The sequence below is a fragment of the Pundamilia nyererei genome, unplaced genomic scaffold (genome assembly GCF_000239375.1).
Source record: "Pundamilia nyererei isolate P.nyererei 1_Seehausen unplaced genomic scaffold, PunNye1.0 scaffold00099, whole genome shotgun sequence".
Classification (NCBI taxonomy): Eukaryota; Metazoa; Chordata; class Actinopteri; order Cichliformes; family Cichlidae; genus Pundamilia; species Pundamilia nyererei.
Window position 1 is genome coordinate 1,271,858 of NW_005187500.1, and position 27,667 is coordinate 1,299,524.

General features: G+C 44.8%; 1 protein-coding gene across 6 annotated transcripts in view; it reads left to right on the forward strand.

Moving 5' to 3' along the window:
- Positions 1-27,667, forward strand: part of auts2a (activator of transcription and developmental regulator AUTS2 a) — a 335,293-nt gene that overhangs the window by 112,360 nt on the left and 195,266 nt on the right. Inside the window, exon 1 of one of the 6 annotated variants that reach the window (XM_005740359.1) lies at positions 4,453-4,792. The exons of the other annotated variants lie outside the window; for them this stretch is intronic. Coding sequence (XP_005740416.1) covers positions 4,745-4,792 — 48 coding nt within the window. The 5' untranslated portion in view covers positions 4,453-4,744. Of the gene's footprint in view, positions 1-4,452; positions 4,793-27,667 lie in introns of those variants that run through there. 6 annotated transcript variants of the gene reach the window in all.

Consider the following 27,667-nt stretch of genomic DNA (forward strand, 5'->3'; position numbering starts at 1 on the left):
CATTTATGTTGGAAGTGATAGCAGAGCTGTACGTTTGAATTCTTTCAGAAATCTCTCAGTCAGAACATGCTATATCATGTTTAGGTGGAAGCTAGTGAGCTAACTTCCTACTAACTTCTAACTCTGTTAAATGTAATAAATTCTGTTTTCATGGATGCCCGGATGTTAAACTTAATTGTTACACCTGGTAAAGCAGCAACACTGATCATTTTATTAAAGATGAAAGAATTTAGACAGTTTTTAACTGTCAGTGATGCTGCAGTGATCGCTTGACTTTGGGACCTGAAGCGGAGTTTGGACCCAGACACTGCTAATAACATCAGACTTAAAGACCGGATTAACTTCTGAGAGAAATACTTCACTGTTACACGAGTGTATCACTCCACCTTCCATCTAATGCCATCCCAGAAAATCAATTCTATCCATTTTGACACAAAGTTTTTAATAAAATCTCAGTTTATGAGGATTCATCGAGGTATTTAAAGGCATCTTCATGTCTGTGTATTTGATGCATTTTTTGTATAACTAAATCAGTAGAAGGACTTCTGTGTCCAAAAGCCGTAGTTGTGCTTTGTTTATAATTAGTAAATGCTGTAGTTGCCCATTAACATGTTAGCATGCTAGTTTTAGCATTCAGCTCAGAGCATTATGTAACAGTTGCTAGCTTTGACCAGTTTGAAGTTATTTCCTGCCCCAAAAATTGGTTAGCTAGATTAGCATTAAATACAGATTCGTCCTTCATCACATTAATGCTCGTTTGATTGACCGGTTTAGAGCTTTTTCCCCTACATGAATTATTTCCTTGTAAGTCTCACTGCATACTTTTTTACAGTAATAAAGCTAAACTAGTGGTCAGTGGTCAGCTCTCCCAAAGGAACAAACAAGTTATTGCTGCACCTCATGGACCTTAATACAAGCTTCCTCACTGCATTACAGCAAAAGTAATTTGTGCCAAGGCAGCCTGGTGCTATAATCCCCAGCAGTAGAAGGCAGAGGGGGGCAGGCTAACGTGATTTCCTGGCTGTGGCCTAGACGGGACTCAGACCTGTATTATCTGGCCATCAGAGAGACTTAGCTTCAACTGTAATATCTGTGTGGAGAGCAGGAAATGGCCTTTGTGTTGTGCTGGCCAATATGGCCTGCGGAGAGGAAGCGAGGAAACATGCACTGTGCCGTGCCGGCCCATTGCAGCAGTGTTGTAGAGGAGTGGGGGTGTCGTTTGTTGTAAAGCCTTCCCTTCTTCACTAACAGTTCCCACAGGTGAGTTTCATTAAAAAAGTGTCTCTCATTTGTCTCCATTTATTTTTTTAACCTTATATTTGATTATGTAAGAGAACTATGTTGTAGCACAGAGCTGCTTCTGAGTTTAAAAGATTAAAGCAAACTCTAAGGAGGAAGTGTTTTGCAGGATGGCGTGCTCACTCTTTTTCATGCTAGCAGGTTTAATGGAAAATCGGAGCAGAGCTGAAGCGTTGTAGCTCACGGGGTTGAACATCTGGGCTGCTGCAGCCGGAGGAGAGAGCAAGCTAGCACATAAACAAAAAGTGTCAGGTCCACTGTACGTGCTCTCGTGTGTCGTACACTAGGATGGACGTTGACAAGCGATTATGACAAAGATGTCCACGCTAAAAACACAGCATCACGCTCGAGTCTGTGCAGATGGGCAGCTCCAGAGCCTCTACAGCCTGCTAAAGCTTCTTCCCAGTTTGTGTTGAAAAAGAAGAGACTCCTTTTTAGACATATTGACATTTGAGATATTTGTAGAAAAACTGGTGCATTTCAGCCTCCTCCTCCCTCCTGATGCTGGTAAAGCCATGCAGAAACAATGCTCATTGACCTCATGTTGGCCTGTTCTGTTGCCCCTGAACTTAATTGTTTTGATATGTCTTTGCACGCTATATAACTGTGTAATTTGAGATCCAAAGAGATCTCAAGATAACCTTGTAATGCAATTGTGCACAGTCCTCAAAATATTATCAGCAAGCCACTGACTGCACCTTTCCAGCTCTGTTCAGCTCCGTGTTGTGCCTAAACGCACACCAGTCGCTGAAACGATACCCTAAAGTCTTTTTTGTTTTTTTGGATTTCATCCCTCCGAGCTTTTGAAACTCTGTTATCTGGGCGCAGCGATGGCCGTGGGGGACATGGCCAAGCGTAGGCATGTGTGTGGGAAGTGAGCAGGCAGGCAGGCTGTCACTTAGCATTACAGCACTACAGGCTCCCCATGGGTGGCATGAGGAGAGTGGAAAGTGATAAGACAAGAGAGAAAGAAGAGTAAGGAGGAAGAACAGGGCTGAAGCAAATGATATACAGCAGCCCACACGCGCTCAGCCCCAGCAGCCCTGAGTCAAGGAAACCTGCTGTTTGTTTTTCTTCTGATTAGACCGACTGCTGAAGACAAGCCCTCCGTACGTCACTGCTGACCTAAAAATGCAGAGGAAGGGGTTAAAAAATCACACATAATGTTCATGTGGTGGGCTGTGGATCAGTAAATGATGGCAAAACTGTGACAGCACTGTGTTGAAATACAAGTTTATATAAAATAGACATAAATGTTACTGTACGACTATCACTGCAGGACAAACTGTAGTCGTAATGTCCCACTTTCATTGCTTAATAGTGCAGACGTCCTCAGTGGCTAATAAAAAAAGGACAAATTAGCTGTTAGTTAATTTGATAGGATGTTAAATGATGGTTTCTCTTCTGTAGTCGTGTATCAAATTTGTCATGCAGGAAAAATCAGTGACATTACCTGCTTTGTTTGTTTGCAGGCCAACTGTGCCTGCACACATGCAGAGATGCTGTCTCCTAAATGTCAGCTGTTTAAAGATATGCAAATGTCTCTTTTTCAGCGAGCAGTCCTCGTCTTAGTGCTCAATAACCTATCCACAGACAGATGCAGGGAAATACGGCTCTGTGTTCTGTATCTACGATCAGCATGGACCCTTCTTTACGCCCCTTTGTGTAGTAAGCACAGAGTAGAACCGCTGTATTGACTATATTGATCTTTTACCAATCTGTTCCTGCTTCACTGTTGTAAGCATGACGTGTGAAAGAGTCGGTCCGTCCTCCGTGATGTCCCACGATGGCATTAGATGCTGCCCCCCCCATGCTGGCACAAACCTTGAACAAAGGGAGATTATGTTTCCATGGATGCTGACGCAGTGGCACTCCTGCGTCTGATTACTTTTGTTTATAACCCACTGCTGTCCCATGACAGGGGTTGCCTCAGTTTACCTCGGGAGCTGCCAAATTTGGATAAACCCTGTGGGATACAGGAGCCCATTGTAGTTTCAAACCATCGTCAAAAGTGACATGATTATATACACAGCAGCAGCACTGTGTGGATGGGATATGAGCCCTGTGCGCCAGCGGGAGTGGCAGAATGTAAACATTGACTGGGTGGCCCGTTCCCAGTCTCAAGTTGAGGCTAAAACTGAACTACATAACTTCAAGTGAAAGCTGAGTTTGCTTTGTGTCTGCATGATGCAGTATTAACTGCTGGTTTAATTTCAAAATTAAATATATGAATGGATGGACGAGAGATCCAACCACAACCAGGACAGGTTGTCTCTCTGTGACAGACTGGCGACCTGTCCAGGCTGTACGATGCAGGCAGGGCACAGAAAGAGACAGACAACCATTCACACTCTCGGGCACTTTAGGATCACCAGTTAAACCCCTAACCCCGCTAACTGCACGAGTACCCGGAGAGAACCCACACAAACACAGGGAGAACATGCAAACGACACACAGCCAGATGGTGGATTCAAACTCGCAACCCTGTTTGCTGCAAGACAGCAATGCTAACCACCTTAGAGAGATATTTTATATCATGTAAAGTTGAATCAGGAAGCACAGAAGAAGAATTCATGGAAATCAAATCAGTACCGGAATACATGGAATGTCCCAGTAGTTGGAATTTGGTGAAACAGGAATACTAGATAAGCCGCTAACGGCAATCTTTGCTACAATCCTTGTAAATATTTGAAGCGCTCATGCAGAGGGAGTTTTGCCCAATCTGATCTCAGCATAAATACATTTGACGTAGCATTTAGGGGGTGCATTTGTTCAGCTGTCAGAGTGCATTTGGCCCAGGGGAGCTCTGAACCTTTGGAGTCAGACTAGCATCGGGCTGATTTCTGTAGAAATAATAAAGCAGACAGTGTTGGTTTACAGAGGGCAGAGAAACGTAAGATTGAAATAGATACAGAAGGGGGTTAAATGAGGTCGGAATGAAAGAGTTTACCGGTGCATAAAAGAGAGCAATGGGAAGCACGGAGAAGGTGATTTGAGTGAGCACAGGGCTCGAGAAAGGGGAAACATAAAAAGAGTAAGTGAGGCAGAGAAAGTGAGCACATATGATAGGCAGGAAGAAAGAAAGGAAAGAGGGAGAGGGAAGTGCGGGAGGTTGGTGCTGCAGCGTGTAGAGTTAGCCCACTTAGAAGTAAAACATCTCTCTGCTGCGCCTCTGCTGGCATCTGCCACCACTGAACACAGCTGAAGCCCATCTGAGGAGCTCCTCTGTCAGCCTTCCAAACCCGACATGAGACACACGGCACGCCGCGGCACGAAGACGAAGGAGTGAAGCAAACGGGAGCTGGCTCCGGGGCTTGAAGTGAGAGAAAGGAGCAGCACAAAGACCAACGGGATAAAGGAGCAGAAACGTCCGTGTCATTAGGCTGCACGCTGATCATCAGTCATTCCTCACGCACTGAATCAGTCAGGAGCAGAAGAGACAACGATGATCAAGTCCAGCTGGTTCTATGTCAAGTTCAAGTACAATGAGAAGGTACGTCCACATGCAGGTTTCACCTCGGGGCTGCAGGCCTGTGTTGAAGTGCAGGTTAAATACGTGAGTTCTCAGTGTAACTGTGCAAACACACAGTTTCTAATGCCATCTGCATGATAATATTGCGTTTTTATGGGAGCACTGCACTTAAGTGAGAACACTTTCTACTTGTTGTTCGAGTGTTTGCCACAATAAAAGGATGAGTTCAGTTTTCTAAAAGTCTCCATTTGTGCTCTGAGCTCTAAAAACAAGCCGAGCAAACAGATTTATTTTGGTATTTCATATATCTGCCTCATTCTTCGCTCTCTGCTTTCACATTATGTTCAAAGTCCTTGCTCTGAATAATTTGTGTAAATGTAACGTGAAGCAGATCCATACTTGTGATTTAATGCAACGCCTGCTCGATGGCTGTTATGTTTCCATGAGGGCAGACCTTTTCTTGTGAGGTAGCGCACCTTTAGTGATGTCATCGTCTGGTCCTGTAGCCTGTGTGATGTGATGAGTCTGATAGACTGTTCTGTGTGAGCCTGACATTAGGCTGTGAAAGCCAAGCTTTGGGCCAGCCACTAGCACTTTCGCTAACTGCTCGCTGCTCTGCTAATGAATAGCTACAGTTACAACTGCCTTCAGTCAGTTAACCAGTCATTTAGGCAGCGAGGCCATCTATCAGCCAGACGACAGCCACCAGCGACCATCTAGCCAGTCAGCTGTCCTCCTGCTAAGTTCCTGCCTCGTCTCTTTTTGTCTCGTGACCAACGGTTTTTTGTAGTGACCCCTTATGCCGATCGTGTTCTCCACCTAGCATCAGGTGTCTGCCCTGTAGGATCATCCGAGCTATCCGGTTACAGAAAAACGGTCACGCATGGCTCAGTTTACTTTGGTTTACTCTTGGTAGGCTAAAGCATTCGGCGCATTAAATATATGAAATAACAGTGCATGTGTTACACTGTCTTTGCTATAATCAGGGCTATTATAGCGGATAAGTGAGTGTGTGCCAAGTGGCCTCGTGGGAGCATCTGTTGGTGCCCGAGGTGCTCCGTTTCCATCTGGTCTGCCATTTTGTACTTGAGCAGTCTCGGGGTGTGGAAGTAGGAAGATGGCTGCTCTGGTTTGATCTTTTCTAACCGAAATCTGTTTTTGCAGCCTGTCTAATATTTCATGGTGTGTGTTTAAACAAACTTAATGAAAAAGAGGAGACTGCTTCACTATGATGCAGAGATCTAATATTTCAAAGCGTCTGCTTCTAAAAACGAGATGCACAAGTTTGGAAAACGCTCTAATGCGCCTCCAATGTGTTTTATTGTGTTATATAAAACCTGCAAAGTGACATTAGAGATAAGTGGAACAGCTGGGGAGTGTCAGGTTAACAGTGTCAGTGTAACAGTGGATGCTGGTTAAGGCAACCATGCAAACAGCCGGTGGCAGAGTGTAAAAGTGTAGTGTCCTCCTCCTGTAGTGTGTTTTCAGTATCATCCTTCCTGGATTTCACTATTTTCCTTCTTGTCTGTAGCTAAAAGAAAGTGTGCACAACAGGATGTGTGTGTCAGTGCTTACGAGGGTAAGCTGAATGTGCGTTGGCGGAGGTAAGGCTTATGCAGTCGCCTGCTTTTCCTGCTCCCAGCTGTCTTGCTTCAGAAGCAGCAGCCTCTGTGTGGTTATGTGTGATTGACAGGCGTGCTTTCAGCAGCATGTGAATGGGAGCTGACCTTAAACAAGCGCTGCCATGTTTGACTGAGTGCCTGTCCCCCACCACCCACCTCTTTTGCTCTCTGAAGAAAAAGAGTGAGAAGGGCACAGAGTGCTGTAGCTTCTAGATCAAGAACGTGCGGGTCCTCAAAGTCTGGGGGAAGGGTAATTGCTGCCCCCGTGTGTGGGCTCATGCCTTAAGTGAGATAGGTGTAGGTAACGACTGGTGAGAGGTGGGAGGTCAGTTGCATTCCTCAGAGTGGAAAGAGAGCACAACACTGAAATTGTGCTCTGTCTGTCTTTGCCAGGACCCCCAGTGGGCCGACTGTGGGGCTGCAGACCTACAGAGGGCAAACAGTGACCTTACTCCCACTGGACTAATTCAATTACACACACACCCTGTGATTAGTGTGTTAACTACAGCCTCTCCCATAGCTGGATGGCTGCACCCAGAGACACTTAAATTATAGTACAGAACTATCAAAATGTGCCATATTTTTCATACATAAGGTGCACCGAATTAAAAGGCGCATTAAGCGAAACAAAATAGTCAGATAAGTCGAACTTTCCTCAACTCATTCTTCTTGCTTCCTCCACTTCTGTACCATTGATTCATTAATGCTGAATCCTCTGCAGCGGCTCTATTCCCATGTTGTTGCAGTATATTAATGACTAACCTCGTATTGTGGATGGGTTATCTCAGTTGTTCTCCTGACGGAAGTTTGGTCCGTTTACAGCATCCTGCCATGCGATTGCATTTGTCTCTAACCATCAGGAACCTTCACGTTAACTTTTATCGAGTAGAAAAAAGTTAGCGTTCATCCTCCAGCTTCACTGTGTTTATGCTAACATAGCTGTGTCGCTAGCGATCACGTAGCACATCATTATATACCAGCTAGCCCAACTTCAGTAACCCTACAAACGTCACTGCTGTTTAGTTTTGTCTTCATTTATGTTGGAAGTGATAGCAGAGCTGTACGTTTGAATTCTTTCAGAAATCTCTCAGTCAGAACATGCTATATCATGTTTAGGTGGAAGCTAGCGAGCTAACTTCCTGCTAATTTCTAACTGTTAAATGTAATAAATCCTGTTTTCATGGATGCCTGGATGTTAAACTTAATTGTTACATCATTCATATATCATTTATTAAAGATGAAAGAATTTAGACAGTTTTTAACTCTCAGTGATGCTGCAGTGTTCGTTTGACTTTGGGACCTGAAACAGACGGAGTTTAGGACCCAGATTCCTCTGCGAGGCTCCTGACTACGGTAGCCGTAACGCTCCAACAATCCATCAAGCGGTGCGGCTTCGTAGCTCAGCAAAGTCGGACTAAAACATTTTTGACAGATTGCTGAGCGCTGTGTACGACATGAAATCAGTTCGAGGTCAATAAGCACAACCAGAATTCATACATAAGGCGCACTGATGATTTTTGAGAAAATTAAAGGAGTTTAAGTGCGCCTTATAGTCTGAAAAATGCAGTACATTTTTCTCACGGATGGCTGCGTTACCGTCTTCGTTTTCCCGACCTTCTTCCCCACACACTTTTGACAAATACATTTTTTACTCATCTTCAACCAGCACCCCCAACTCCACATTTAAATTTGCGATACATCCGTTTGTGTTTGACAATATAACTGGCACCGAAAAGCAGAATTAGCATTGTGTGATGTTCTTTGGAACAAGCTTGAATGTAAAGACTGCCAGCTGAGAAATGAATACTTGAACAAATATATTTACTTTTCAACACTGATCACAAAGAGATAAGTTACTAACATCAATTTCTCAGTGCTTTGGAAAGTATCTGCTCCTGAGTATACATTTGGCAGATGGTTGGCTGCTTCTGCGGCTGGCACCTGTTAACCATTTACTGAAGGAGGCTTTTATTCATACTGCAGAAGTACAGTATGGTGACGTGCCCAATAGTTGGGTTTTTATACAAATAATGTCCGGCACACATCACAATATTTATCTATGAAGTATATCTCGTATCCAATTTTGCCGTTCGCACAATGTTTTCTGCAAAATGACACACTCAGGGATCCTGTTATTACATTCAAACCTTGAAACAAATTGTGGCTTTCGTCGCATTTGCTTATTTATATGCAGGCTCTTTTGGTAAATACAAGCTGAGCCTTTGTTGCTCCGTAACGTGGTGCGGAGCTGCTAAACCTCAGTCAGTTTCTGTGTATCTGCAGCCTGTCAGACTTATTTAAAGTATTTAAAGACAACAGAAATAATACGCTGAAGATTTTAACTTTATACAAGTCACATGGGAAGACTTCAAATATGATGAAGACTCTTGTATAGGATAAATGGTGACGGAGATTTACTTCAACATTAGAGTGTGAGCCCCGAGCAGACTGCTCTGTTCCCCTTGTAGAGTGAGGGGCTGTGGGACTGTTGACTCTGTATTTACTGAGCCTGTATGCTAGGCTTGGGTTGTGAATGCTGGGGGTGACTATAATGACTATAATGAATGTGAAAACGACAGAGTGGGTGTGGGTTAACATTAAGGACGGCTAATTGCAGGCTCTGGTGATGCCACAGTGTGTTATGAGATATGAGAGATAAATGGTGTGGAAGTCCCTCTTGGGTGGTTTCGTGCATTTCAAACAAACTCGGAGAGAAGGATGAAGACAAATGCTATACGTCCGCGTGAACCCTGGTGATTGGGGCACATAATCCTTGTCCTGAAGACTTCTGGGAGACGTTTGCTCTTTTGCTCCCAGGTTTTTAGTTTAGATCTTATTTACCGTTTTTGAGGATTTCTCCAGCGTAGCCAAAGCTGTTTCCTTTGCATCAAATAATGAATGAGCTGAACACCATCAAAGTTGTATCCCTCTGTCTATCCATCCACGCTTATAGGACTTTAATGAGAGTTTATTGGAGGCGTTTTAGTCAAGCCGGTTTAATTTATTTATGCTTAAAAGCTGGAGCACTAAGAAGCTTACAGAACTTTCGACCTCGGCAGCACTTGCTGCAAAGCGGGACCTTCTTTTTTCTTTTTTCGCCGTGAAATCCTTTCTTACGTTTACAGACATATTGAAATTCTAAGAAAGCACTCCAGAGCTTGCCAAAGGGATTACTGGTAAATCCCTGCAAACTCCAGATGTTTTCCCAGGCAGCACACAGCAAGGAAACATCGCCCAGCCCCTGTAAACATCTGTCAAACAAAAAGCCTCCGCCACAGAGGAGACAACAGAAGCTTAGAGGGAGTAAAGTAGCTCGACTAGTCAGATTTTCACTCTATTAGATCTGTTTGTTCGCAAAGAGCTAAGTGATTTTTGCAGGGCCTGCATTGCTATGAGCGAAAACCCTAAACTACGACTGAAATGTGTGGCAGAAGAAGATGGGGTCATGAAGATGACTGTTCTGCCTACCTTCTGTCATGAAAAGCCAGAGCTGAAAAAACTGTGACTGTTTGAAAAACGATGGTTTTAATGTTTGGAGGCATTCAGTGACACATAGGCAAAGTCTCGGCCACGTGTCTGAAAGACCGGGCCGCGGAGCTGCCAGTGAATGGTGAAGCCACGGGAGCAGTTTGCCTTTGTGTGTGTTTGTGTGTCGATGGCAGTCACTGCTGGGTTCAGGCCTCGGGCAGGATCTCATATCTCCCTGCCATGTTTGTGTTAATTTGCTGGATGTAAACATGGTGAGTGGGCTGTAACAAGGCAGGGCCTGCCTCTGTGTCTCTGGTCTCTAGCCTCCTCAGCGGAAAACAGAATGGAGACGGGGAGCGGCTGACCAGTGTCTGGATCACTGAACAATTGCAGGCCAGAGAGAGAGCGTGAGCCCTCAGTGTAGCCACTAGGGACATAGCTGACAGATGGATGGAGCGAATGACTGGATGCCTAGCCAAGTGGAAAGACAACTTTTACCCACACGGGCTGTATGCTTTTGCTTGTCGCCTTTTATCTCCATCTCTTACACATAACCTGAAGGGTGAAAAACAAAAAAAGCAGGTTCTTCTACATTACGCATATCTGCATGCTGTGGCTGGTGCAGACTTTGGTATGCATTTGTGTACAGTACTTATTGTACAGTGTACAGTATTAGAAGGGTCTTCAAACATATGAATGTTCACACACCATAGCAACACATGACAAATAACGGGGTGGGGGGTACACTGCAAAAACTCAAAGTCGTACCAAGTATATTTGTCTTATTTCTAGTCAAAATATCTAATTGCACTTAAAATGAGGCAGATTCAGCTGCAGCTGTAACGCTTCAGTAACATATAGGAACTTGTTTTTAGACGGTGCATCTTGAAACTGGAGAATTTTCGCTTGTTTCATTGGCAGATTTTTTCAGTTAATACAAGATATTTTTGCTTGAAATAAGTGAAAAAATCTGCCAATGGAACAAGTGTAGCCTCTTTGAAGAGGGCCACCAGGGATTCACAGTAGTTACGCAGGTGGAATACCTGCTTTTCTTTATGTGATGAAATGTGTGCTGTCAATGTGACAGGTAAGACTAAAACTTTGTGAAGAACCTTTGTGTACCGCATTTTTCAGACGGTGCACCGGATTATAAGGCGCATTAAGCGAAATTCCCATGTTGTTGCAGTATATTAATGACTAACCTGGTATTGTGGATGGATTATCTCAGTTGTTCTCCTGACTGAAGTTTGGTCCGTTTACAGCATCCTGCCATGCGATTGCATTTGTCTCTAACCATCGGGAACCTTCACGTTAACTTTTATCAAGTGGAAAAAGGTTAGCGTTCATCCTCCAGCTTCACTGTGTTTATGTTATGCTAACATAGCTGTGTTGCTAGCGATCACGTAGCACATCATTATATACCAGCTAGCCCAACTTCAGTAACCCTACAAACGTCACTGCTGTTTAGTTTCCTGTTTTCATTTATGTTGGAAGTGATAGCAGAGCTGTACGTTTGAATTCTTTCAGAAACCTCTCAGTCAGAACATGCTATATCATGTTTAGGTGGAAGCTAGCGAGCTAACTTCCTGCTAACTTTTAACTCTGTTAAATTTAATAAATTCTGTTTTCATGGATGCCTGGATGTTAAACTTAATTGTTTAGCGGACGGAGATTAGGACCCAGATCTGCGAGGCTCCTGACTACGGCAGCCGTAATGTTCCAACAATCCATCAAGCGGTGCGGCTTCGTAGCTTAGCAAAGTCGTGCTAAAACATTTTTGTCAGATCTTTGAGCGCCGTGTAGCACCTAAAATCGGTTCGAGGTCAGTAAGCACGACCAGAATTCACACATAAGGCGCACTGTCGATTTATGAGAAAATTAAAGGATTTTAAGTGCGACTTATAGTGCAGAAAATATGGTATATGTTTTATGCAGATGGTATAATGGGACGATTGTTACTGATCACAAGCATCCCAATTTGCCACTTTACTGGGAGTTATGTGGCAAAAATGGATTGGCACATTCATCTGCAAACAGCTGTTTATCAGTTACCATGTTTTCCTTTACTGAGAGCGATGTTTGCTAAGCAAACCTTTGTAGCTCTGAATCGATCTGAAAATGATTCTTTAAGTTATACGCCCATATAGTTTGTTTTTCCTGTTTTCTCCCTCTCAGTTCTACCTCAGCTCATTAGCCCCAGTCACATTCCCACAGGAATGCTGGTCCTGCCTGCCGTCTGCTGCTCGCTCCTGAGCAGCTCAGGTTTCAGCCTGCTGGATGACTGGGTACAGAGATGGTTCCCATAGTTGCGCTGCCTGAGCTCCATGGGTAGCCCCTGGTACTCTGGCTCAAAGACCCCTCTGTTGTCTCTTTTGTGCGCTCCCATGCCGGGTCGAGTTGGTTCACATAGACGATGCGACCTACAGGAATGTCACAGATTAGGATAGATCACATGCTACAGCCTGCTGGAAAGTAAAACTCCAGCAGTTCATTACACAGGTATGAATGTAAACCTGTGTGACTGTCTGGCAGTGCCACAATATGTTGGGATAAGCCACAGAGCAGTGTTGTGCTTTTTTTATTGACCTCAGCCTCGTTTTGAGTGAGGCTTTCTTTAGGATCTGACTAATTTGGCCGTCGCTGTGGAACACAGACACGCACGGATGGGTTTCCACAATGCATGTTGTCTAGATGTTTATTTTTGTCTGGACAGTGGGAAAAAGTGTGTTTATTGCTGTATACATCATAGTGTTCTGCAAGTGGCTGACAGTTTTTCTGTGAGATGGACGCTCCTGTTGTGCACTCACCTCACTTATTTTTATCCCTCCAACCCAGAGGTGGCTGTGGTTTGAATAATGTATTTACACCGTCTGTCCGTCCATCCATCCATATATCAATGCCTGTGCAGTCACACAAAGCAACCTTTGTGCATTACTTCAGAAACCTTAAGAACCAGTGATGGGAATAATTCACACAAATGTCTAATAGGATACAAAAATACTTTTAACCATTTTTCTACGCAGAAACTGAAAAACAGAAAGTTTCAAATTTTGTTGGACACTTTGTGAAGTCACCGCCTGCCTTAAGTCTGTGCTATGCATGCGAAGCATCCACGCTTAAGAATCTTATTTGAAGCATTATTTACTTTTGTGGCTACAGCGTTGTAGACCAAGTATGTGAACACATGCACACAAATACAGTAGAAGAAACCTTCCAAAAAGGGGTTTCACAAGCTGCAACGGACTGAAGCATGCAACCGCAAGGGAGTCATTCTAGTTTTTCCCTAAAACTTTAACCAAGTGAGGTGGGGGGATGTAAGGGAGAGCAGGCCAGAGGAGAGTGCATTTCAAAGAGAAGCAGCCATCTGTCAGCACAGGCAGCAAACAGCTGGTGGAGGAGCTGCAAGATGTCTGAACAAAGACTGACAAGATGGAAGATGACAGGAAACAGATTTCCCTCCCTTTTTACCCCTCCTGCAAGAGAAGAGGTTGACCATCAGAGTGCTGTGATGTCTAGCAGCCTCCAGATGCCTCCTCTCCTCCTCCTCTTCCTCTCCTCTCCTCCTCTTCTCTTCTCTTCTCTCTTGCATTACTGAACATATTCAGTCTGCTGCTTTGCTGCTTAATTTGTTAATTTGCATTTCTGTCTCATCTCTCACATGTAGGCAAACTCTTAACTATTTCTGCTGAAATTATCCTGCGGTAATTAATACATGATGTGCTTTAATTATACTAATTATGATAGCATTTACTCAATGTAGAAGTTTTTCCTATTCAGAATAGGATTTTTTTTGTTAGACCTAAATATTACATTCTGTGAATTATTTAGCTTTAGTAATTGACCTGCTGTAGCTTAAGTAGATACACATCTCTCCACTCATTTGCTTAGATAAATGAAGCAATGCGAGTCGCGTTAAGTAAATTTTTTAGGAAACGAGCGCGAGACCTCGTGTTAATTAGCGTAAGCCTCGTTACATCAGGTCTTCTTCTCTTCCTGCTTAGTGCAGTCTATTCCCCTTTGTGCCTTTATCCCCTTGCACTGTTAATTTGAACAGCAAATGCAGTCTGGTTTCTAAATAGAGCAGTGCTGCACACAAGCTGCAATCATTAAGTGAATTTTCTGCCAGCTTAGAGCTGCACAAATGTCTGTAATGGAAGGAAAGCCAGAGTGTTTTTGTCTTCTCCCGTGTCCAGTGTGATGTGTGACATAAGCCAGTGTAATACAGTAATGGGCCTAATTGTCTAATCACTTTAATATGTGGCTGTTGCACTTGGATGTGGCAAGGGCAAAGTGAGCTAATAAACACTGATTACTGTCACTTGAACTCAGCACAGAAGGCAGGGAGATGTTAGCGGCTAGAGGATGACCGTTTCTTTCTCCTTTTGCTTTCTGAGCTCGACAGACAGGGAAACAAGGTGTCGGCGAAAGGTCAGCTTGTGGGTTTCCCGTAAGTGATGCAATGACAGCAGGAAAGAGAGGGCTGTAAATGGGACACTAATGGAGAGAGAAAGAGCTGTCATCTCCACATCTTGTCCCTTCGGTGGGTTAGATTGACAAGCTGCCAGCCTGGCCAGCTCATACTCTGTGGAACAAAGAATAGACGAGGCAGAGCTTTCAATTTCCCCAGCCATCTGCCTCTTTCTGCTTCTCTTCAGTATACAGAGTTTGAAATCAAATTTGACATAAAAGTGGCAGTTGGTGAAGGCTGTGTTACAGTAGGTGCAAATGCCAGCTCTGTACTCGCTCACCGTGACGTGAGGTACAGCCGTCCGTGCCTTGAAGGTCGCTGTTAAGAGCCAGAGCAAAGATGAGGTGACGGACAAAATTGAAACCACATGCAGTCGACTTCTTTCAGGAGGAAATATGAAGTGCAGGGTGCGAGTCAGTCGGACTCACGTCTATTGCTAAAGGTTAGAAAAGTCTTATATTGTGGGAGGTTTTTTTCATGGGTCATAATTTACTCATACATACTCAGTGTTGGGAAGGTTACTTTAAAAATGTATTCCACTACAGATTACAGATTACATGCCCCAAGATGTATTTTGTAACATATTCTGAATACTTTGGATTATTTAATATATTATCATGCTTTTTACAACTACATGAATGTCCTATTGCTGTGTGATTTATTACTATTACTGAAGGTTACTCTCCACACCAACACCAACTAGATGTTTAAATCTTAATATAAATGAGTAACAGTAGGTGGACATTAGGTAAAGTTGCACGTTTTGCAGCGATCTCGTATAGAAAACTATTCCTCGCGTATATAAAACAGGTCCGCGGCTCCGAACCGTAGTAAAGGGACCTCTGGCTAATACGTGTCGGGCTCGTAGCTGAAAACTAGCTTTACTTTGTTGTCTGGGTCAAGTTTGCAAGCGAGAGCCAGAGAGAGGCGTTGAAAGGCTGCTGCAACAGAACTTATTGTTTCAGAGGAAAACAGGAACACAGCGTACAGTCGAGTCTTAACAGCTTACTTACAGCTGGGCTCGTCAGGCTCTCTGTTTGGCTGCAGTGGTTATTATTATATTTACATGCTTCCAGCTCCGGTTTCTGCTCCGTGACAGCTCGTACTTCCTCGCTCACAGACACATCACAGGTATGACAGTCCATCCTCCCTGCAGCACGGACTACACTGCCCATCAGGCTGCATGCTTTAGGGCGATGCCTGTAACACTCTGCCTGTTGCCTTCATGTTAAATCATTTTTTGAATAATAATTTTTAAAAATGGGCCGTGAGATTGAGACACAGGCATCAGAGCCTCTTATTGCGTGTTTTGTTTGGACACGCAGGTGGAAACCAAAAACAGAGAGGGTGTAGCCTAACATATGAAACAGGAAAAGACCGCCGTGTAATCCATTTATTTCAACAAAGTAACTGTATTCTGAATACCACCTTTTTAAACGGTAACTGTAACAGAATACAGTTACTCATAGTTTGTATTTTAAATGCGTAACGCTGGTACATGTACTCTCTGCTACTCCCCTACTTCTTAGTTAGCTTTGCTGCTTCCAAACATGCTCAGAGCTCTGATCTACTTCTAGTAATCTTCTTTAATGACTGTCGTAGGCGTGCAGCTAGGCTCATTTATATGTCTGTTTGTAGGCACAGGTATGAGGAAGATTCTATGAGGAAATCTGGACAAGTGTTAGTTAGAATCTCATTCATGTGCTAAATTTCACTGGTCAGTATACTCAAGACTGCAATAACAAAATGTGCAGTGTCATCAGAAGCTTTCATGCAGCGTGCCCTTTGACACACACCAGGCAAAGGTGGAAAGTAGGTGTAATATACACGCGTACGTGTTCAAATACCCCTCACATATGAAAGGATGCAAGTTGTGCTTTTCTTTCTGGTAGGCTCAGTGCCTTGGCTAAAAAGTTTGTTTGCACTGTTTGTGCCTTGAGATGAATTTGTGTGTGTTTGCAAGTGATGTTTTATGCCGTCTCCAGGCTATGAAGCCCTCATTTCCCCTGCTCCCCAGAGACCATTTAACCCTTCATTTCCTCCCCAGACTACGGAGCAAGACCGCAGCAGTTGTTTGCATCTGTGCGGTGAACCCTTGCTGTATCTTCTGTGGAGCAGACTTTGTCTTCAGCAGCCGGGCGTTCTGATAGCCTCCATTCATTATTCAGCTCTACTCCGGCTGTACCACACCCCCAAGCAGCACAGAAATAAAACAAGGTTAAGAATTGGCATGAAATGTGTCTCAGCGGATCAAGTGGTTGGTAGGTGGGCTGGAGGTTCTCAAGACTGGGAGGTATGGGCCTTTATCTGTGCACCATCTTTTATTAATTGCCCTGGTGCTTAGACTGTGAGCTTCTCCGTGATCATTAATGCATGTGCGGAATAACGTATTTACATGTTCTCATGCATTATGCATGGGCAGGGAGGGAGGCTGCAGTGTTGTGGAGGACCCTCTGCCCACAGGTCTGGTGTTTTCTGTGTGTGTCTGTGCCGATTTGCATTCAGCCACGCTGTAAAACCCACTCGATGGAGCATCGGACAACAAACAACACCGCCTGCGTTTACAGACGGGCTGCTGAGGGCTTCGACTGTCTGGGGGGGCTGACAGGTCTGACGGTTGCAGAGAAGCTGTATGGGTTGTAAGTGCAGTGAAACATTTAGCTGCTCTCATATTTTTCCTCTCACTCATAAAACCACCATAGTGACAGCTCTGGAGTTGCTGTCTGCTTTCTGTTCGCTTCTGTAATGGTGGAACATCAGTGGAAGTGCGGTGGTTGAGCGCCACTTTTGCCCACTGGTTGAACAGGCAACCATACGCCACACGGCTGAAGCGCGGTGGCCCAGGCTTGAGCTCCATGCCTTGCCCCTTTCCTGTCTACTCTTCACTGTCCAGTAAAGGTGGAAAATGCCCAAAGGTAGCTTTAAACAACTTTTATATAGTGTGCAAACAGAAAAAGGCAAGCAGAGATCCGTGCTGGGATAGAGAAGGAGGTTTAGAAAGGCAGAGTTTCTCTCGTGCTTGCTTTAAACACAGAGAAACAACATTTTGTTCTTCGTTCGCCAGCAGGGATCCCGATTGATCATATCAAAGCAGAGCTCCCGATCGGCCTGCTCACCTCCACAATTGATCACATCAAAGTCAAACCACAGTTCTCATATTTCCATAAACTGCAGCTCACCAAGTCGGCGATCTCTGCACCTGAGCTCGCTTTTATTTATTTGATGCATTTCTTGTTCTCTTATTTCTGCCTCCATTATTCTAAGTCCAGAGTCAGCAGATCCCACTGATATTGATCAGCGGCTGGCCCCGGCAGCTCTTGTTTAATCTGTAAGTGAGCCCTGTGCCTCTCATTATTTTTTGTGCTGATTGCTGTGCGTTGTAATTTGTGTGTTGTAATTGTATCAGATAACTGCTGATGTGGTTGGTCATTATGCTGCCTGCCGCCTTACATCAGAACCAACACCGCAGGATAATTAGAATTGATTTGGTAACAATTTAATTAATCACACTGTTAAATCGCTGGTACTGGCTGAAAACTCGCAGTACACACCAGGTTGTGTGTGTGCAGGTCTGTGCAACTCTTCAGGGTTATTAGTGGGCAGAAAAGAAACAATTTAGAGAAATGAACAGAGCTGCATTAAATCGGGCCAATTTGCTTCAGTCGTGCGGGATGGTCATTTTAGCTGAAAACACAAAACGAAAACCTTGAAACTAAATGTGCTTTAAAGATTTGGCTGCTCAGTCTTTCTGTTTGTGTCTTTTTAATATAGTTGAACAAAAGCCACATGTCACTCACAGCTATGTATAATGTTGCGCCTGATACTAAACATCATATATTATACTGGTGGAATTTATGGGGAAACATATAGACCTAAACCATTACTGTCCAAGATTGTAAACATGTTTATTTCTGCAGAGGAATCTGGGATTTTAACATCGGGGTACACTTTGGAACAAGCCCCGAGTCTCCAATACTTTTGCGTTGGCTCGTTTTCCAGCCTAAATTTTAATTTATTTCTATAGCAACAAATCACAAGTAAACCTGCGCTACGATAACACAGAGGAAACCCCAACAGTCAAGATCAATGAACAAGCACTTTGGCAACAGTGGGAAGGAAAAACTCACTTTTGGCAGGAAGTAGCCTCAAGAAGGCGGGGCTTCATTTAGTTTGAGCAGCATGAACACAGGCTTTTTGACTATTTACCAAATGAATAGCTCGTAGCAGTGAAGAGTTTTGTTACAACCTTTCATACAGAAAAGGTTAGAAAAGCATGTTTGTGGTCTCTGTGTGTTTTCCTCAGTAGTTCATCTTCTTGCTTGAAGTATGTAACTTGAATTTAATTTGTGTTTAGTGAAGCTTCTTGATATTCACTTCAGGTAAAACAAAAAAACATAGTGTTTATGCCTCTATGAGCCACAGTGACTCTGTGTTTGCTCAGCTGTGTGTCTGCTGCACTAGCAAGAGATGACAAGAGAACCGCTGCTGCTGTTCTCTTTAGATTTATTCATCCTAAAGAGGTGCTGGAGTGTTGTTGTGTGCACGCATACTCTTTGCTTTCTTCACAGCGTCACAGAAAACAAAGGGTCCTCGCTCTTGACGGCCCTGATTGCAGTTATTAGGATGCACAGGCGCTCCTGGTGTGATGAGGCCTCTCCTCGAGGGGATTCAGCTTGGAAAGCTCCGCCGCTTGCCTGTTTTTAATAACAATCATCTAAAATTGCTGCAATTAGCCTGAAGCTACAAGGAGATGGAGAGCACAAGATGCAGAGGAGCTGGGGGGGCGCGCTAGGAAGGGCTACGAGCTTCAGTGAACCTTTCGAATGTCAGCTCCTCTTTCACGTGGAAAATTCAAGAGGGCCTTTGTGTTCATTAATTAGTAGCCATGAAAGTTAAAAAGATCCATTGTGTATTTTTAATCAGAGTTACAGAGGAAATCTTTGAACTGATTCCCAGTCTGGCCTGAGGCTACGAGCAGAGGTAGCCTCAGCCACCCCAAACATCCCCTCCAACCAGTCCTCAGCACCCTGTGTGCAGCTCGGCACTGTGTTATTCCTGCTACGCCCAGGCAAGCTACTCACGCTGCTGCTCAGGCAAAAACAGCACAGTGGTGTGAAACACAGAGGCTGCTGGTTCAGTGTATACACAAGTCTGTTTTAAGAAGCTGAGAGAGAGCTGACTCTGCTGGAAAAATACAGAACAAAAGCAGGCAGGAGAACATTGAAGAGGTTTTCTGCAGTCGAGGGGTTTGATGTTCGGAGCGTAACTGAAAGTTTTCCTCCACAAACGGGTTGTGCAGTATTTACCATTTGGAGGGGGCGTGGCCTCTGATGCCCTTGATGAAGTGTCTTTGCCAGAAGCGAAACTCGTGGTACCATTTTGCAGAGTCGACTCACTCATCGCCTCCTTTCAGTTTTTACTGTTACTGCGTGCTTAAATCATTTACAGATCAGGCCTTTATCAAGCTACGAGTGCCTCGACTAATACTTAATGCTGTGAAAATAAGAGTGGAGAGTGCGTCCTTGGTGCGGTTATCAGGGCTTTAAAAGAGTACTTCACTAATGCAGATTGCAACAGAGGTGATCTTTTTATTCTGCCAGTTCTTTTATGGATGCAATTTGATATGATTTCCTCAGCTGCACAGTTTGGGTGTAATTTTTGGGCATCGCTCGCATTCATCAGTCTCACTGCAGCTTCCTCTGGAAACGCACCGTAGTTTTCCACATATTTCAGTCCCCAAAACCCTACAAGCAGAATATGATGACTAAACTAAAGATATTCTGTGCATAGTTTTCCTTTTGCTAACAGCCTGTCACATTCAGCTGGAATTATTTGATGCATTAAAAATTGGCTAACTATTCGCTCTCTGAAGAATCAGAACTGTTACGTTTAAGATGAAGAAGAGAGCTTGGTTTCAGTTTCAGACATGCTTGACCCGCAGCTGCAGGTCATTGTGAGTGGCCTCCAGTGGTGAAGCTGAGCTTTAAACTATCAGTAAGACCAAAGTGGAGCTGAAGGGGGGAGAAAGCAACCAGAGCAGAGGGGGGATGATGTTTGCCTCGAGTGCTCTGTTTGTTCTGATGTCTCTGTTAGTGGATTTTGGCAGGTAGTGTGTCTATGCTTATGTATGTGTGAGAGAAAGTGTCATGCATTTTGTGTTTTTGTGCTTTTCTTTTAATATTGCTCTCATTTTCTTTTTCTTTTTGTAAAAGCCATTTTCTTCCGTCCTCCTCCTTCAACACCTCCTCCTGATGTGTTGTCATGTAGCACCACCCACAGGTCAGCAGGAGGGTGACAGGCTGGCGTGTCGCTGAACACTCTGAGCAGCAGAAACTGGTCGTGGGCTGAAAATCCAATCGTAAAGCAGAGAGATTGTCAGTGATGAACAGAGAGAGCCCGACTCGTTGTTCCTTCTTGTGGGACGGGGAGAGAAAGTACAGCGTACACAGGAGAGCCCTGCACACTCTCAGATTCAGGCTTTGTTCAGGCTGTGCTGAATTATTTACCCGTGTGTTTAAAGGACTGCTCGGGGGAATTTCGACATTAGCTCTTCGGAGCCGGCGCTCAAGTCGTTCTGGCCTACAAAAACTTGGCATCCTTCAATGAAATGGAGTTCATACAGACAGCAGTAATTGAAGAGTTATCAGGAAAAATGAGCAAAAAAGTTTTGATAAAAAAGGCATGGTTGAAGGTGTGCTTTTAAATGCATTGGGTGTTTGTTTTAACCTTGTTCTTGGCTCACGTTGTACCTTCCTGTGAGACTGCAGCAAAGTAAAAGCATTTCTCACCCAAATCCCCAAAGGCCCCCTCTTACTTTTAAGATCGCGCCCAGCTTTGCATGTTTTTCTTTCTTCTCCTTTTCTTTTTTTGGGGGATTGAAAATAAGCCTTGCATTGTTCTCATCTGCATTCACCGAGCTTCTGTATAATTTATACTTCCAGTACCTTTACAGTCTTTGAAATCGCGATGCAGTCTGACAGTCTGACGCTTTAAGGTGCAGCTGTTTGCACAAACTAGTGCCTGCAGTTTTGTAAACTTACTGGATTCTTTTAAAAGTCGACTTCCTCACTAAAAGTTCAGTTTTGCATGACGGCATGAAAAATGTGTAATTGCAGCAAACACTGTTTTGTGCTGCGCTCGGCGGAACATAGACGCCGCTATGATTGCGTGAAGGTTTTGTTTCGGGTTGCACCACTGCGATCATGGAGGCAGGTCAGCGTGTTGATTAAGAGTTGACCTGAAAAAAGATTAGTTGACCCAGACTGAATTTCACACCTACCACTGAGACTGAAACACCTCCAAACTGCTTGAAACTTTGCTCTGAAGTCATATTTAATCTTATCAGCTGCCGTGATGGACAAGGTGTGGTGCAGGTTATCCCTCCTTTTAGCTACAATTACGTGAGATCTGCCTATTTGGCCTGTTGGGGGTTTTTTGGCAGGATAATTGATTGTGGCTCTGGAATATGTGTACACAGCCAGCACTAGCAAAGCTGCAGTGATGATTCTGTGATCCTTTTCCTGGGTTGTTTGTGCAGCACTCCTGCCATCGACAGCCTATGCAGTTCAAAGCATTTTGACACGAAAGCTGTCACAGTGGAAAGCCGCAGAAATGCAAAGTATACCCCCGCATTACTTCCTTCCAGTATTTCTTTGATTAGACCTCTGTGGATTCTCGCGCTGCTTATATAAAGTCATCTCACACTGGTCTATTTGAAACGATTACACCAGTTTTGTTCCAGTAAATGCCTGAAGTTTCGAGTGATGAACCTCAGGCTGAGAACCTAATTTTCCCCAGCAAACTCAGAAAGCCACAGGCACACTCCCACTCCTGCAGAGCCTGCCTTTTAAATTGTGTTTTATTTAATTTTCTGTGCTATTCACCAAAATTTCCACACCGAGGGTTGCAGAAATCATTTTCAGTGTTTCCCCAGGGGGGTGGGGAAGCAGTATTCCCCTTTTTTTCCCCACTTCCTTTTTGGCGTGGCACAACCAGGGGTGTGCACAAAAGGGAGACAAATGGCTCGGTATCAGCTGCGATTTCCTGAATAGCCCAGTGGGAGCGCGGGAAGTCGGGGTGCATGCAGCGGATCGGCGTTGCCCTGAAACAGCAGCCGTGCTGTGAAGGAGATGGCTTTTCTCTGAGACAGTCCGACTGTGAGCCACGGGTCTGCAAATGAAACGGCGGGGAGGAGGGATGCAGCCTTTACAGATTCAAGGCCTCCGTTGCCTTGCCGGGCATGTCTGCTGCTGCGGTGAGGCAGAGGGGAAAAAAACAGCAGTGGATAAACAGACAAAGAGCTGCAGATAATTCTGCTGGAAATACAGTGACGCTGTTTCCTGCTGTTTGTGAATTCATCAGGCCTCATGCTGTGTGCCACTAGTGATTTCTAAATATATGCAGCTCATCTGATGTAGATGTGTAAACTCTGTGCAGGGTTATGGATGGCTGTGCAGACAGATTGTTTGCTCTCGGTTCTCTGTGGTCCTGGTGGGAGGGATCTGTCAGCACCGTCTTACATTGTTTTCCACATGAGCTTTATTGAGTTCCCAATTACAATGCTGGTCCTCCTGTCTTGGGCTCAGTGCTGCTGCTGCTGCTGCTGCTGCTGAATTGACCTTGCATTTTTGCAAGCGAGTGCTTTTGTGTATTCAGGCCAGCAGGCCTGTTAGGCAGGCAGACAGCGAAGCAGACTGACTGTTTCTCTCAGGCCCTGCTCTGGCAAGACCCTGCTTAACAGGCATCAGGCTTACACACTTAATACTTGGGATGGGGCAGCAGGCTTAGCTCTTAGCTCTCATTGCAGCTGACATCGTAGCAGGCAGTGAGACGGGGCCAGGCCGCTGCAGCCTTATTAGCCCTGTCTGAACTGGCTTCCCTGTGTCTGGCAGTAATGTTCAATGAGCGTGGTTGCTTTGGAATTTAATAGAATGGGTAGAAATAACATGCACACTACACACGGAGATCTCCTGCTGCTGTTTTCTCTAAGATCACCTGAACAACAGAGGAAGGGGCACAGAGGAGGCGCTTGCAGTAGGTGGAGCTCTTGTGTTGGATTTTGATGTTGGAGCTTGATTCACCTGCTCGTGAAGGACACTCCAGCTGCCTGTGCTGCGTGCGAACGCGTCCTTTCAGATGGCGCTTATGCAAAATGCATAGATGGCGTATAGCAGGAGATTTACAAGCCTCCTGCGCACTCGCACGAGCCCGGCAATGTAAACATGTTAGGAGTGTGAAGCTAATTGACGGCTCGTGATTGGTGGTGCGACAGCGCCAACTGTTTGCGTTTCAGACCTTATTAGAAATTGTAATAGCAGCTTATGTTTTCATCTGGTAGCAGTTTGTGTGTGGATATAAGATCCAGGTGCTTTATTTACTGCCTACAACCCTTCACACCTTTGTCTCTGACACTGGAACAAACATAAATGTCTTTTCCACAATTCCTCATTGCTCTGCCCGCTTTCCCTCCCCTCTGCTGTCCCTCATTCCTCTCCCTCTTCCTCCCTCTTCCCCTCCCCTTGCGCCACCGCAATCTACCGCAGGCCCTCCATCTCTCCGGCCTGTCAGCGTGCTTTTTCATTTGGCTTGTTGCTACAGGGGGCTCGACGCTGGCAGATTACAACTCGGCAGCCAGTCATTTTCGATTTATCAGAGCCCCCGCCTCCCCCCCCACACACACACTCCTTGCCTCCTCCCTTTCTCTCTACCCCACCTCAGCCTCTATACTCACTACCCTCACCAGCGTCAGTCCAGACAACACAGCAATCCCTCATCACACCGCTGCCGTACGAACCTCCACACTCCCCTCTTGCCTCCCACCTTCCATATCTTCCACTTCGATCAGCGCAGAAAATTTAGCTCCCGAGACGAAAAAGAAAAAGAAGTGGGGGAAGAAAGAAATATTGTGGCAGTGGAAGCATTTAAGTTGGAGAGGCAGCTCGAGCTGTATTATTACTTAGGCCTCTGTCACTGGTGATGACCCGGGAGAGTGGAGAATATCGATCGCATGTCACTCAAGGCATTCAGCAGATTGCATTGACAAAGCTTGTCGGGGCCTTTAATAGCAAGGTTAGCAGCTTGGCTAAGACCTGCTAGGGAACTCTAACTGTGCCCTATTTCATGGTGGCTTTTAACCATTGGCTGGGCCCAAAGAGGGGCTTGATAACAGTAAGGAAGTCATTTTACTCTCATAATAGCTTTCCTGTGGTTGACATTTGTGGCTTTAGTCCCTGTTAAGAAAAAAACGCGTGTTCCCAAGTGCAGAAGAAGAAGGCTAGCATTGTGTGGCTGCTTTTATGACAGAAAATAGCTTTACGTGAACAAAGACACGGCACACCAAACAAAGCGTGGCGGGGAAAAGAAAAATCAAAAGGCTTGTACGAGTGTGATTTATGAGTTGAAGGAAGTCCATTACTTGCTAGAGGAAGCCCAGACCAAAACACAAACAGAGTAAGGGCACGGTTTGCAAAGAGGGTCATGAAGTAATTCTTTTGGCCTGCCAAGATCGCTGATAGCTGAAAACACTGCTCGTCAGAGGAGGGGGCAGCATTTCGATTTCACTGTAATTCTCAACATAAATAAAAGCACTAAACCACCTAAATAGTCTCTCTTTAAGCCAAGTGATGTGGAACTAGGCTGAAATGTAACAGGTCCCTTGTGTGTTGTAATTTGCCTTACACACATGAGGGGAAGCTATTTCTACGAGCAGTGTAGTCATTGCTGGATGCTGGCAGGTCTTATGTGGCAAGCTGCTACTCTGAGTGCTGTGTAGGCCTAAATCATGACGCTGGGCAGACTGGACACAGGCAGGGAGCGCTGGCTGCAGACAGTCGGTGATTTTCTAATGTTTGCAAATGACAAGTTAAAAGACATAAAAAAATAAGATGACATTGTTCCCTCTTCACTGAGCTCCGTGTCCTCGTATTTAAAGCTTCTTTTCAAGTCATCTTATACAAATATTACACATGTAGTTTTGGGAAAAGCTACTTCTACAACTAGAAATGCACCACTCAAAATATTAAAGGAACAATGGAGGAACATCATGCTGGACATTGGACTGATAATGTGTCCTGCTGATGGCTTAACTTCTACCAGCTCTCTCATAGAAACTGCTGGAATTTCCTCTGTGCACTTGAGAGTGTGCTGGGAGATGCAGCAAACCTATCCTGGAGGAGTTGGACTACCTGTGCAACCTCTGTAGGCTCCAGGCATCACCTGATGCTAGCAGCAGTGACACTGACCCCAGCCAAACACGAGGAGAGAAAAAAACGTCAGTGGCCTCCACCTGTAGCATCGTTCCTGTTGCTCCTGCACCTGCTGTTAATGTCATTAAAGTTGAAGGTACAGAGAAATATTTGAAATGTTAAATGATCATTACTACCAACAAAGATGTCACAACATCGTCGAGTATTCAGCTTGTCATTCAGTTAAATGAAGGTTAGGCTTGTTTAAGGTCAATTTCAAACAAACTGCATTTTAATCGTCCTGAAGGTCAAACTACATCACAGCAGCGTGGGAACAGCGTTGATGAAGAAACCAAGCTAAAGCAGTTCTGAGATGTGCTGTACTACATACATTTTACAGCGTCCGTGTGATAATGTGTTATAGGCTGCAGTATTTTCTCTTTCTCCACATTTGGATGTTTCGCATACACATAAAAATGACATTTCTAGCAGTCATTGCTTTACGAGATCGCTCTCCTGTCTACTGGGCACGTTCCAGCTGCATTTTACGACCACTTAGATGATAGGAAATCAGGTATGCGGCCAGCGTGTTTCCAATATAAAGTTAATGGACAATATTTGCTGTCATTATGGCTTTTTGTAGCATCAGAACAGCACCGTATGTTTTTGCGTGACGCGTGAGTTATTCCTTGTCTCTGAAATCCTGATTATTTCAATCACAATCATGTTGTTAGACTTCGCTGTCGTTGCCCTTGGCTTTTTGCGCTTTCCCATTACCGGCCCGTTAAAGCAGCCAGAGCAGATGTTTACTAGCAGACGTCTCACGAGCCTGGAAAACGCAGGCTGCTATTAATATGGCGATACTATAGCACTGTCTTGCTTTATGACTCGATGACGACAGGTGTGCATTTCAGGAAGGTAGCTAAATGAGGACGTTTACAGCATGGATTAGTGATAACAGTGCTGGCCTCAGGCAAGCGCACTGGGTCAGCCAAATAGAAAATGTATATCCTGCCATCAGATTTTACCTCCTTTAATCCCCAAATAGCAGCACAGATGGAGCTGAATGCACGTAAGGTGAGACGCTATCACTCCTGTTGGTTCACACCACAGTGGTGAGTTTGGCATCACTACCTGCCCACTAAATGGCAACATCCGGCTGCTCTGCAGAGAGGAGCGTGTGACTCCGTGACCTTGAATCCAAACTACTCGTTTCTTAGATGTGGTTCGAGAGTTCTGCAGATATGTGCAGCTGATTTCAAATGGTAATCATATATGTGATATTAGACAGAAAAGAAATTAATGAATTTAATCTTTGTTTAAAAAAACAAACAGATAAAGGAACGCATCAGCTCTAAATGGGGAAAAAAAACCCTGATGCTAGATGGTGACACTGATTGGGAAATGTGTGAGGAATGAAAGGATGGAAACGATCAACCTACAGACACCCTGAAGGTTAAAGTGAAAAAGCACCTGGCAGGCTGTGTCACTTTGCTGAAATTTCATTGCAGCAGTTTAAAATGGTACTGAGAAGCTGTTTGCATGCCTAACAGCGCAGGGGGCATGCTCATAATGTGACAACAGATGGTGTCCTGGCATCTCCTCCCAGGACCAGAACATCACTGAGCTCCTGGAGAGTCTAAGGTGCAACCTGGTGGCATCGGATGGACTGAAACATCCTATCAGAGGTGTTCTGTTGGTCAGCTGAGGGCTAGTCAATGGTATCGATTCCTTCATCCTCCAGGAACGGCCTACGTACACTCACCACAGTAGCCAAGGCATTAGGAACCAGGAGGAACCCAGGCTGTACCACACCAACGTAGGGTGTGACGGTGGGTCCAAGCTCTCAGGCCTCATAGTTATGTCAGGGTGCCGTTGCCTAGGCTGTAGGAGTCTGTGGATACGCCTCCCCAGATCATCGCTGAACCACAATGCTAAACAGTGTTACAGGCAGCATGATGTTCTCCACGGCTTCTCCAGACCCTTTCACGTTAGTCACACGTGTTCAAGGCGAACCTGGTCCTGCCAAATCTGGGATTTTATGGAAAATGACACTCAGACCGTACTCATGAACTCTATTCAGGGCTCTGGCAGTGCTCATCCTCTTTTTCCTACCACAGAAAAGCAGATGCTGGTTGTGCAGATGGGTTAAGGA